Source organism: Lepeophtheirus salmonis, chromosome 1 (assembly GCF_016086655.4).
Source record: "Lepeophtheirus salmonis chromosome 1, UVic_Lsal_1.4, whole genome shotgun sequence".
Classification (NCBI taxonomy): Eukaryota; Metazoa; Arthropoda; class Copepoda; order Siphonostomatoida; family Caligidae; genus Lepeophtheirus; species Lepeophtheirus salmonis.
The window spans coordinates 37,022,421-37,035,835 of NC_052131.2; the positions used below are offsets into that span (position 1 = coordinate 37,022,421).

Here is a 13,415-nt window from a genome sequence, read left to right on the forward strand (position 1 = left end):
GTGTATAAAAGAAAAATAAGAAATCCCAAAAGCTCATAAATGTAATTTAACTCACTTGATCCGCTGCATTCACATGAAAATAAATGAATGCAACGTTGCCTGTGGATGTGAATCTACCCGGTCTCCAAACACCACAACTTGCAAAAATATTATCCGCCTCAGCATCATAACCATCTTTTATGAGTAGATAGGAAAGGCAGTAATCATTGCCTTTTATGGATATATCCAGATGATCGAACGAAAATTCAATCTTATTTCCTTCCTCAACCACAATTCTCCATGTAATGCTATCATCTTCATAACTTCTATAGTTGTATGGATAGAGTGGAGAAGAGATTTGACCCGAGCTTTGATTCATGATTTCATTTTGCTTAGCTGAAATTGAAAAAAAGAAATATATTTTTGCTCAAAACTATTTCGAAAATGATCTACCTAAGGAAAACTGAGCGATAAAACCATTTCCAGTTTCGGAGGAGTCTGAATTAAACTTTATCCATAATTTGTTACTGACTGTAAAATTTTGCAAGACATTGGATCCACAGTGATGGCCCAGTAAGCGACCATGAGGTCCGTTTTCGTGTAGCTCGAGATAATCTTTATTACATCCGTCAGACTCTTCTATGTCTAAATACGTAATCTGAAAGTTAATTTGATTTCCTGGCCACCCACCCACTGTCCAAATGCATTCAACCTTGATGGGATAAGGATTCGGAAAGTCTGGTGAAGAGATTCTTCCCCTACCTGATGTTATTTCTCCACCACAGGCTAAAAATTATGATAAATATCCATTTGGACAATGTAATCAGAATACTTACCAGAATTTTCTTTACTATACACGGCTCGAAAGCCAAAGCCCTCGGGTAGGTAATTCACTTTTGTGATAAAAACAAATAGTTTATTACCATGACTGGTTATAGAAGGTGGTGTTATTGATGAGCAATACTGTCCCACAAGGGGAGAGTCCCTACTTCCTCCATCTCTTACTTCTATTCGTGTATTAGAGCAATTTATTCCATTCGGGGCATCATTTGGTACACTTTGATCAAAAATATCCATATGTAAGAAAGTTAAAGTTATTCTATCCATTTCAGAAGCACCTTCAAGAATCCATGAACAATTTCCAGGCTCTGCCCAAGGATGAGGGAAATTTGTAGAAATCAATTCTCCACTTTCTCCGTCTCGTATGATCCTGTGACCCCCGCAGATTCTTGAATAATTTGCGATAAATCCTTTAGCAGAAACAGAGCCTCCAGCTTTGAGTCTAATATACATTTTGTTCCCTGACGAAACAAAATTGTTGAGAGGTGTTGGTACACTTTGGTTGCAATGGCGAAGAATGAGAGGAGAAAGCACTGAGTCTCCATCATAGATGCTCACATAGCCCTCACTACAATTAAGTGTAGGCATTATATCAAAATCTGTAAAGCTTAACCGAATAGCATGTCCAGGATCTGTTTCTATAGACCAGAAACAGTCATCTTCTTTATCATATGAATTGGGATAGTTTGGAGAGTGAATCTGTCCATTTGGAGCGGATATCTTTCCTCCGCAGCCATTAATTTTAGTCTTAAAAAATGCCTTCATTAATTTGCCGAGCTCTGAGTTATCACCTCGGAAAATGATCAACATGTGATTTCCCATGGATTGAACAATCATTGGACTTGTTCGTCTAGTGCATTGTTCCGTCAACATTGGAGAAGACTCGTCTGGTCCTCCATAAACTCTTAAAAATTCATGGTTACAACTCTCAGAACTCTTTAAATCTAAATCCAGGATGTTCAACTCTATTCGTGTTCCCAAATCTGTGGCTATTTTCCACACACAGTCTATACTCTTTGAAAAAGTATGGGGATACCCTGGGGTGAGAATCAGACCACTTGACCGACCAGAGAATGATCCTCCACAACCTATCACGTTATATTGAAGTCTAAAGCCATAATGGGATTGACTGCCATCAGATTTAAACTTTAATGATATGGTATTAGTTGTTGAATTGTACTGTGTAGGGACTGTGTTACCACAATAAGACTTGGAATTACTTCCCTGGTTTTGTTCCTAGTTTATAGGCGTTAATAGGATAATAAGAAAAAATAAACTTGACAGGATTCATGACTTACATTAAGGGAAGTAACATTTAATTGGCGAAGTGAGCAAATTGAAGCTAAAGAATCATCGTTTGAATGACTCGATCCCATTCGAAAGTATGAGAATGTAATTTGAATCTGATTTCCTCTAGGTGCTTTAATTGTCCAATGACAATCTTTTGAATGTGGGTATGAACTAGGGAAGTTGGGACTTTCAATGATCCCACTGAAGTCAGTTAGTTCATTATCACATACTTAAAACGAAAGAAAGATAGTAAATACGAAAGCATCAAATATCATGAAAAAATAAATTACTGGATGTATAATGGAGACGAAATCCACGGTTTGAATATGATATATCAGAACGGAATTTGATGCGAACCATATTACCACTGCTCAAGATAATATTGGGCTTGGCAGAACAAAATTGACCTAATGAGTTCTTTTGAATAGAGCTCGAATCAATGATTTTAACATAATCAAATCTACAATTCGTAGTTGGTTCCAAATCCAAATCTGTAAAAACTATTTGTATTTTTGAGCCCTCAGAAACCCGTATGTTCCAAAAGCATTCAGCATTTTCATGATAAGACATAGGGTAGCCAGGAGAGGTTATAGAGCCTTCAACAGCAGTGAGATGACCTCCACAACCGGTTGATGTCCCATCCCAGAATATTTCAAAGCCTTTAGCACTTAGAGAAAAATCAGAAAGGAATTTTATGTATAGTTGATGACCTGATGAGAGTACAACAGGAGGAATACGATTGGAGCAGTACTTCCCAATCAGTGGTGACGTCATATAACCACCATTTCTAGATTGAATAAAAAAATAATTTAAGAACGAATACATTTATGTGACTTGGGCTGTCTGAGTCCCAAGATTGCAAATATATCTAGGATTTTGGGATTCGCTGGAAGGCATTCCATAAAATTGCATTACCTAATTTCTAAATAGTCCATAATACAGTCCTCATGGGGTTCAAGTTGGAAATTAGTTATATTTAAAAGGATTTGTTGACCCTGAGGTACAGTGATTGTCCATTCGCAATTAGCACCATGAATATAATTTTCAGGCCAACCAGGTGAACGAATAAACCCTACTTCTGTATAATAATCTCCTCCACAAACTATATTCAAGAGAAATCCCTATTTGTAAAAGCATATATAAAAATGTATTCACTCATCCATACCCCTCGATCCGTTCATGATAGAATAGCTTGCAATAAACCCTTCATGTGATATTGAAGAATCTGTGACGAAATGAATGGTTAGTTGCTCAGCAACACTTGTTATCGTTGGTGGTAGTATTTCTCCACAGTATCTGCCAATGAAATTGAATGTAACGATTATTTAAAAAAAAATTTTTTTTTACCTATTACTTCCAGAATTTGCTATGTCATCATATATTTCCACATAGTCAAAAAAGCAGCTGTCATCTATTTCCAAGACAAATTGAACCCAAGTTATTCGAATGACTGAGCCAGGCTCTCCCTTTATTATCCATTTACAATCGAGTCCGTGAGGATAATGTTCCGTATCCTTTGGGCTTGATATTATTCCCTGACTCTCTTTGAAAATACCTCCACAAATATTATCTTCTGTCGTATAATTTAATTTAAACCCTCTATTGTTTAATGAACTATCAGTTGCAAAGCGGAACCATAGATAATTATGAGTGGAGTATATAGGTGGTGGAATAAATGAAGAATCTCCACAAAATGTTTCAATTAGGGTAGAATTGGAATTGTCACCATCGCGAAATTCGAGATAATCATATCGGCAATCGTGACCGTTTTCAATATCAAAATCAATAAATTCCACATGTATTGATGACTTAATTGGCTGTGCTATTAAATAATCACATATTTTATTATGGGGATACGGATTGGGATGATAGGGAGACATGATTATTCCAGTGGGTGCGTTAAATATTCCACCACATACTATAAATAAAAATAATTAAATTTTTGAAGAATTGAGCCAATTCAATGGAATAACCTGTCTCAAATTGTGCTCTAAAACCCTCATATTCCATTGAATGATCTGATTTAAATCTGACAAACAACTGATTACTCAAGGATTGAATATCAGATGGAATAGATGTCCCGCAATATCTTCCAATCAAAGGAGCATCCTCGTTTCCTCCGTCTCGCACCTCAACAAAGTCAAAGCTTTCGGAGGAAAAAATATATAAATAAGGGGCTTACAACCTAAGGAGCAGGACACTCACGAGCAATCCCATCCATTTTCAATCCCCATATCTAAGAATTCTAACTTTAATCGAACATTGTTTGGAGCTCTTATTAGGTAATCACATTCTAAATGTGATTCATACGTTTCTGGATGACCTGGAGAAGAAATTTGCCCTGCATCACTTGTGAAAATTCCTCCACATCCAGGAATGCCTGTGAAGATCAATAATTTATAAATCTAATATTTATCTAGGTGCATAATACAGTAATGTCTCAAACAGTCTGCTGCATAGTTTGTTCCATGATCATACCGGACCTTTCAAGTCCGGCAGTGCTACGAATTAACATTTTGTTATTTTCACATACAAAATACTGGATTTTATATAAAGGGGCTTCAAATAAAAAAATGTACTATAGCCGTACTGATCAAATACGGACCAACGAGTTGTTGGTGTAGATAATATTACTTACCAGGAACTTCTGACCATGTTATGTGGAATCCTCTATCGTTACTTCCATAATCACTGACAAAGTCTATACTCACGGTACTCCCTGAGCTCGTAATTGGAGGGGGTGATGTAGAATTACAATATTTTGCCAAAATATGAGAATTTATTGTAAGTTCCATTCCATCTCGTATCTTTTAGAATGAAATTATATAATTTATTTAAGAACTTATTATTTTAATTCAAGCGGTGTTTTACCTGAACGTAGTCAAACGAGCAATTGGGATGCCTCTCTATTTCAATCGTAGCAAAGTGAAACTGAACCCGTTTACTAGGATTCGCAAAAATAGTCCATGTGCAATTTCTCCCGTGAGGATAATTATTGGGATAGCCAGGACTATAAATTGATCCGTGTGTTTCATCTCGAATCACTCCTCCACAAACAGGATCAATAGATGTCCATGACATGGAAAAACCTTGACCATTCACGGAGTGATCTGAATGGAATGTCATTATGACGTAATGATGAACACTAGTGAATGGTTTTGGAAGGGTTTCTCCACAGAATCTTCCGATTGATGTGCTTTTACTACGGGATTCATCACTTTGAAAATCCACGTAGTCGAATTCGCAATTAAAGGAGTCTTCAATATTTATAGAATGAAAAGTGATGTTAAGGACTTTTGAAAAAACTGTTTGAATGTCAAATGTACAATCTAACTCATGATTGTAAAGATCTCCTTGGCTAGGAGGAAAAACTATGCTACCCTCTTCATTTTGATATGTACCCCCACAACCTGAAAAAAAAAGGATATACAAAATAGTACATTAACACCTTTCTACAGCCACAACTTACTTTCGACCTCTTCTTCGCAATTTGACCCCTTGAATCCTTCATTACACACACAACGAAAATCGTTGTTCATGTCTATACATGTTGCCCCATTGAAACAGGGATTTGAATCACATTCATTTATCTCTATTGAGCAAGTGGAACCCGTGTATCCTGGAGCACAATTACAAATAAACCCATTGGCCATTGGAATACAAACAGAGTCGTGTTGGCAAGGACTTGACATACAAGGTGAGAGAGCAGGAGTTGATTCTCCTCCTCCACTTGGACCTGGGAGATTTGGATATTGAGAGGCCCCAGGTAAACAGCCCATGGGACCAATACCCATTCCATTGTAGCCTGGTCTACAAAAACATTGTACTATTCCAGATGAGACAAGACAGACTGCCATGGGACTACATCCTCCATTATTAATATGGCAAGGACCCATAAATGCACAGGTCTGACCATTACCTTGATATCCAATGGGACATTCACCACATCGAAATGAACCTCTTGTATTAATACAATCCACTGAGGGACTCCGACTACATCCTCCATTATTATTAAGGCATTCATTAATATCTTGGCAATAGAATCCATTTCCTGAAAATCCTGAAGGACATGACTGGCATGAAAAACTACCAGGTGTATTAATGCACTGGACAAGGGGATCTTTGGAACATGGTGATATGGGTCCATTGCACTCATTTACGTCAACGACACAAGCAGGATTAACTCCATCTGTTTTCCAACCTTGTTTGCATATACATGTATGTCCTTTGGATCCACCAGGCTGATCTATACAAGTTCCATGACCGCAGATCTCTTCGTTAGTACCACTGCTACAATCATCATTTCTCTGGGTGCAGTGTATACCGTACCATTTTGGTGCACAATGACATCTAAAAAATAGGTACATTATTTAAATGTTGAGAGGTTTGAAGAGTGGAACATGGGAATATTCCGAAAGCTAAAATGTTTACCTTCTCATGTTTCAAATCAAAAGTTATCAAAAAAAAAAAAAAAAAAAAAAAAGTTGAATGTCATTAGCGATTATAATGCTGATAAATATATTTTGTCGCTTTTTTTGAAGGAGGAAGAAGACAACAATCTCAAATCATCACCTCTCATATAATCATATATCATATATCATAACCAAATGTTATATACGATGTGTGCTCAAAAAGTAACGTTACTTTTGAAATTTCGCAGGGAACGTATATTTGGTATGCTAGATTTCTTTATGTTTTTTTTTTATGTTAGTACATTCGAAAAAGAACATCAGCTATATAATATGTTTATTTTGTTTGTGAGAGGCGTAATTTTTAGAACTATTTTGTGTTTTCCGCGATTTTTGTTAATGAAAAAATATAGATCTAAGGATTTTCATGAAATTAAGTGTAAAAAATTAAATTAAGTGCTCCAAAACACTTGAAATGTTCACTGTGGTATACTGTTCTGAGTAAAAAAATAAATATTTATAAGTGGTACGAACTCTTCCAAGATGGCCGGAAGCTGCCAATGACAAGCCTCGCTCTGGACGCCCAAGGAGTGAATAGAATTGTTGTTGAAAAGGCTCGAATGGCTATCAGAGAAGTTGCTGAGGATATTGACATATCAGTTGTCTCTGCCATGAATTTTATTGGAATATTTTGGGCATGAGACGAGTTTCGGGAATTTGGTTCCGAAACTGCTTAATTTTAACAAAAAGAATGAGGATCGCTAATGATCCGCTGACAGACGTCAATGATGATCTTGATTTGCTCAAAAGGGTCATAACTGGTAACCAATTATGGGTATATGGTTATGAAAAAAAAAAAAAAACAAACAAACTGTAGATACCGATGAAAAAATACCTGTAAACATTAAGCCTCTCACAAACAAACCGAACATATTATATAGCTTTAAAAATAAATACATACTCATTTGTTAATGCACTATCATACCAAATATACATTGCCCTCGAAATTTGAAAAGTAACTTTACTTTGATGTATAAATTACCGATATGTCCCTGGTAAATTTTGACATGTTGCACCATTCTGACATCCCAGATCTGTACCAGTGAATCTAATACATTCATTGATATCATCTTCACAGGTATTCCCTTCCCAATTATCAGAGCATTGACATACAGGTCCTTGAAATGTGTTAATACATTTACCTCCATTTCGACAAGGTGCATTTGCACAATGATCTCGATTCATTATTTCCCTCATACTTCTCATTAGTCGCTGTAATTGACGGATTTGAGTTCTCATTTGAGGAACCTGCCCACTACCAGGAGTAGAGGCTCCGCCTTCATCATCATTCTACACACGAACCATTATTTACGTGGAATCAAATCAAATATACTATTTATTTAGTTTTACCTGAAGTCTCTGCACACTGTTTTCTAGGGAAACTATCCTATCCTCAACGCTACCTCGAAGTAATGATTCCAACTCATGAACTCGATCCTCTATGCTTGAGGAATGAGCTCCATTTGAATAAGTATACCCACTACTTCCTCCTCCAAACGGGATTGTTTGAGCGTTACCTCGGTTCCAACGGACAAAGCCATTCTCAGAGGTTTTAAATGTAATATTTTTAGCCTTTCCCGTGGTTATCAAAAGATGTCCGTCCGTGATAACTATTTTAGGACTGAAAAAAGAAAACAATCTTAATGATCTCGCCAATGAAAGATATTTCTTTGTGATTATTTATACTTTTCATGGTGTATTTCCGTCTCAGAGAGACCTAACTTTGACACAAGGATAATTATTAAAGTATTTTTGTATAGTTGCAACATTTTTTAAAGGTTAAAGTGTTGGATAAGCTCTTTAACTTCAACCATGAAGAATCATAACTAAACTAGACTCAAATACAAACTGAGCACCTTGATAATTATTAATGAGGTGTAAAACAAGGAGAAATCTAGGGGGAGTTAAAGATCAAGTAAAAATAAATAAATAATAATATATGGATTCTTAACATGGGTTATTTTGTTTATAAGGTCAAATAGAGAAAAGAATAATAATTAAATATTAGAATGGATACGAAAAGGAGTAAATCAAGGTCTGACCCAAACTATACCGAAGGTAAATCATGTGAGAGAAGCAAATACATATTTTTATGAGTCATTCTAGAGGGAGAATTCTTAACTCAATTCCTTGTTAATTTAAATTGGGCGTTTAATTTTTTTTTTTTTTTTTTTTTAAAGTTTAAAATCCGTAACTTGAGATACAAACCTACATATGTTGCTCAGCATTTCCTCCTCTCAAAACAACAATAAACAAACAAAATTACGTAAACCATAACATTACATATAGAAAATCCCTGAACAAAAACATCCCTATCGATTCGATGCTTTAACAAAAAAACGATCTCTAATAAAAATCTAGCAAAATAACGATTTCCAATACATACATCCTAATAATAGGTTTGGGATAAGGTAATCTCGTATTTTCCCTCTTATTTCAAAGCTTATAAAAAGTATTCACATCATCGGGTTTAAGCCAAGTATGCCCCGATCGGTTTGATAACTTGTTATCAATGAGAATCCAACTTCATAATGCCCTTCTCGTAGAAGCCCTATTGAAAAAAACACTCGGACAAACAATTTGCACAGGCCTTTATTGAAGGCAAATTTATACCCCTAAGCGTGTGAGCCATAGATAGAAGCAGGTGGGAGTCAGTCGGAGACAGGTATGGACTGTAGCGTGGATGTATAAGAACATCCCATCCAAGCTCTTGGTGTGTCATCAACGATGTTTGCGGCCTGGTGTTGTCTTGATGATATCTTGTTGTCACATATTCACCAATACTGGCCGCTTCTGTTCGATTGTCATCTTAAAACGGTCTCGTTGTTCAAATTAGAGGGTAGAATTGAGCATTTGGCTGTAGGGAAGGAACTCATAGTAGATTATTCCCTGCCAGTCCCACTAAACACACAACAAGACCTTCCTGGCAGTCAATCCAGTCTTGACCACGGCCTGGGCCTTTTCATTGGCTTTCGACAACGATCTTTGATATATTTTTTATCACCAGTTATAATACGCTTCAGAAATGGATCGATTTCGACGCATTTATCCTTTTCAGTCGGCAAAAATGTCAAATATGGTGAATTTCTTCCTTTGAGACCTTCATACTCGACGCAAGATAATTCACAACTGAACCGGCCAAGCGTAATAATGTTCAAAAAGCGTTTGTAGTATATTCTCAACCTTTACAACTTGTTACCGTATGATCCGATGTGGATAATGAATAATGAACAAGATATACTTAGTTTAAAAAAGGGTGGGAAATACGGGATTACTTTTTCCCCAGCCTATTATTTCGGTAAAGTTTAGGTCTTGGATTCCTATTTCTGGGATTAATTGAAAAACTAAACTCTGTTAAATATATGCATTATAGAGGAGGAGTTGAACAAATTTGCAAAGGCATAAGTTACATTAAGGAAATTTTGATTAGAAAAGCAAATTTAATATTTAAAAAAAAAATAAAAAATAGAATGGCATCCCAACATCATCAACTAACTACTCCTTTCTTGATTTTTTCAGCTATATATTTTCTATTTTATAACTCCTTATTAGCAATGTTGTACCCGGTTCAAGTTCCGCAGTTTCATTGGTCCTGGTTCAACGGGTTCGGTCTCGGTTCTTTTTACTACAGGATGAGTTGTTAACATGCACTTAAAACAAGGCGCGTCACTATAAAATTTGGGCTCAGAAAATGATATTCCATACAAGCAGAGCCGCAGCTACCTTATATGCAGAGTCCGTTGTACCCCAAGTTCCAACAGGGGCCCTGAAAACTCGTATAATAGGGGTCTCAGTTTTTATTTTCTATTTTTTATTAAAACCTTTATTTAGACAACAATTAATTTATAAAAATTAGAATTATCTAAAATTTTCTGATGAAGATGGATTTAAAAAAAAATATAATTAAACATTATAGTTTCAAATTTCTTCACCAAATTTAGGCCTACAAAGATAAAATATTCATATCTAAATTAAAAACATTATCATATAAAATACATACATAACATTAATATTAACCAACAACCTACTCGTTGTTTTTTTTTTTTTTTTTGCTCTTTCTAAAAAGTTTGATTATCTTCTGTGCAATGTCCGAAAATGTAGGGGCCTCAGTTTAGAATGTATTAGTGTATGGGGAACTTTAGATAGTAAAGTTTGAGAAACCCTGGCTTAAGAAATATTATAGGACCCTGACAAGTGTAGTAGAGGACCTGGATCCATAATCTAGAAACAAGCTCCCCCTTAAAAAAAAAAATCCTGCGGACGCCCCTGTGTATTTATACTGTCTGGTTCCTAAAACCTCTTTTCCAGATCCATAAGAAGTCCTTAGCTATTTGGAACTCAGATACAACTGTATCACTCTGGCAACGTAAAAAAAATTTCATTGGAGAACAGCTTTGTACAATTGCAAAAAAAAAAAAAAAAACTTAGAAAGTTGACATATTGGTTAAAGCTAATTTATTTTTTATAATATATATTTTAAGCAATAATATATTGCTCTGGTTCTAGCTTTTCAAGAATCGGAACCACTCGAACCGTTAGTACCGCAACCTTGCTTATTAGTCATTTGAAATCAAAGGTTGATTGGTTGAATATGAATCAGATTTTTATAAATTCTTATTAATAATTTCCTACTTTTAGATGAGTAATAGTCCTACGAGAATGGACTAAGGACCATATTGTTTCTAGGGAAAAAGTTTGATACATTTGATAAATGTATACACTTCACCTAAATTACATATTACTTCATATAAAACCTTTTTAAGGCTAACAAAATATATTTGCAGAGCCATATACAGGCTGCAGTTTAGTTATGATATTAGCCACGATATAGGATTTCAAATATAATTAATCAATTTCTAATTTTTTCATTCAAACAATGCATTTTTGTTACAACTTTATGTGCATTTTGTAATGGCTCCAAAGTATTGCTGTAAATAATTTCCTGATAGAAATTGACGATAATTTGTCGAGGAATGTAGACTCAATTTTGAGAAAAATCATTATAGCTGAATTTGTGTTGACAACCCATAAATTCATTAAGTTATATCTATATTATTAAAGCAAAATTTGTCTAGATGTTTGAATATTTGAGGAGGCATCCTTTTTGAGTGTATCTTAGTACTGCAAAAATCTCCTTGAACATTTTTGCCTTGAACGTGTCCACCTTGTACAATTTCGCCTTGATTCTTTTTCGCTTTGTACATTTTGGTCTTACGACGTTTTCGCCTTGAACCTTTTTTGCCTTTGTATGTCTCTAACTTTTTTCATAGAAACTATGTGGTCGTTAGCCTATGTTCGTATGACTATTATTTGGTCACAACGCCCAAGACCATGTAGGCGGTGAATAATTCCCTGGCATGATAAATAGTGATATGGATGCACCCGACTTCATAGGATATACCATGGAGGACAAGTCACTTGAGAGAAGCTTGTAAATGTCACTCTTTCGTTGTTCCATTTAACTCGTTCTCGTTTATTTTGTTTTTAATTGAGTCGAAACTTTACATGAGGAATCTTGAGTCACAAAACCTATCTTTCACCATATTTGAAGACAATTGATTAAAATTTTAATTAAGTGAACTACTATATAAGATTAACCCTATATTGATAAAGTAATCTTGGTATTTTTGTTGACGCCATATAACTCTGGGTACTTTTGCTAATATGTAATGATTGTGATATAAATCAACAGGATTATAATCAAATAAAAAAAAAAGCCGCTCATGCGTATAAAGACTCCTATATTGCTAGGAATTTATCATTGATTTATGCCGTAAAATATACGGGAAATACGTAAACACACAAAGAAATTCGTTTTTAATTTATTTGTGCATTTCATTAAAAAAAATGAATGTGTTAGTTGCAGCTCTACATAAGTCTTTTGAATATACAGCGTGGTCTAGAATTAGAGTCCCATTAACACTTTAACGTAATTAAATATAGAGTATTCTGTGTAGAGATATAAGTGGAAGAACAATGTTCAATTTGAGCCTTCCTTTTCACTTGACCATAACCCCCGTCACTTTGTAATGTAGGATATGGTTGAGGGAGAGGTCAATGCAGCTTCCAGGCTCAACAAATACTTTCTGATAGCAGTTCCAGATGCAATGTCAGGGGTGTACAAAATTAGCAAAAAATTAAATCAATCAGTTTGTGAAATGGGGAGATTATGTTAAGTCAGTTAGGGAAGTTTTACCCATATACAATGCAACGGATAATAATAAAACAAGTGAAAACATTGATATTGGTTCCATCATTGTTGACAAGACTAAGGATAACACAAATAATGTTGTAGATTCAGATGGGAGGAGAAATACAAAAAGTGAAGAAAACATTCCTGAAAATGACAGACTAAACACGTGTACTGTCCAAGAAGAGGTTACAATAATCGAAAATACAGGTCATGTGGAAATAAATTGTAATAAAAAATCAATTTAGTATCGAATATTTGCGATGATATTAGCAGCTCTAAGAACCCAGATGAAAAGAGAATGGTAAATAAACCCCCAAAGCTTCTTATTGATATTAATAAACAACAAATTTTGTCCATGCATTTTCCTTCCCAATCAGTTGGGAAACGAATTAAGCAAACGAGGAACTACGAATAAATAATGGGCTGTTGATTTTATTTATTAAATGACCTAGTCGAAGGGCTAGAAGAATGAAATTAAACGAAACACAAAACCCTCAAAAGTTAAAAGGATAGTTTATATTGATTTCCAGGCCACTAAATATTGTAAGAAGTCTACGGTTCTTTTTTTTTCAGAAATGATATTGAACAGCATTAAAAATTAACTTTAGTGACAACAAAGTTCCTTTTCTTGATTGAATAGCCCC

General features: G+C 35.1%; 1 protein-coding gene across 1 annotated transcript in view; it reads right to left on the reverse strand.

Moving 5' to 3' along the window:
- LOC121126708 (cubilin) overlaps positions 1–8,546 on the reverse strand; it is a 22,356-nt gene extending 13,810 nt beyond the window's left edge. Inside the window, exons 1-16 of the mRNA XM_040722017.2 lie at positions 8,265–8,546; positions 7,929–8,199; positions 7,561–7,868; positions 5,579–6,459; positions 4,981–5,519; positions 4,748–4,916; positions 4,315–4,489; positions 4,083–4,255; positions 3,457–4,027; positions 3,275–3,405; positions 3,025–3,211; positions 2,400–2,896; positions 2,118–2,338; positions 816–2,055; positions 433–765; positions 56–375 (exon numbers count right to left, since the gene is read on the reverse strand). Of these exons, the coding sequence (XP_040577951.1) occupies positions 56–375; positions 433–765; positions 816–2,055; positions 2,118–2,338; positions 2,400–2,896; positions 3,025–3,211; positions 3,275–3,405; positions 3,457–4,027; positions 4,083–4,255; positions 4,315–4,489; positions 4,748–4,916; positions 4,981–5,519; positions 5,579–6,459; positions 7,561–7,868; positions 7,929–8,199; positions 8,265–8,347 (6,099 nt within the window). The 5' untranslated portion in view covers positions 8,348–8,546. The remainder of the gene's footprint in view (positions 1–55; positions 376–432; positions 766–815; positions 2,056–2,117; positions 2,339–2,399; positions 2,897–3,024; positions 3,212–3,274; positions 3,406–3,456; positions 4,028–4,082; positions 4,256–4,314; positions 4,490–4,747; positions 4,917–4,980; positions 5,520–5,578; positions 6,460–7,560; positions 7,869–7,928; positions 8,200–8,264) is intronic.
- Positions 8,547–13,415: the final 4,869 nt, after the last annotated feature.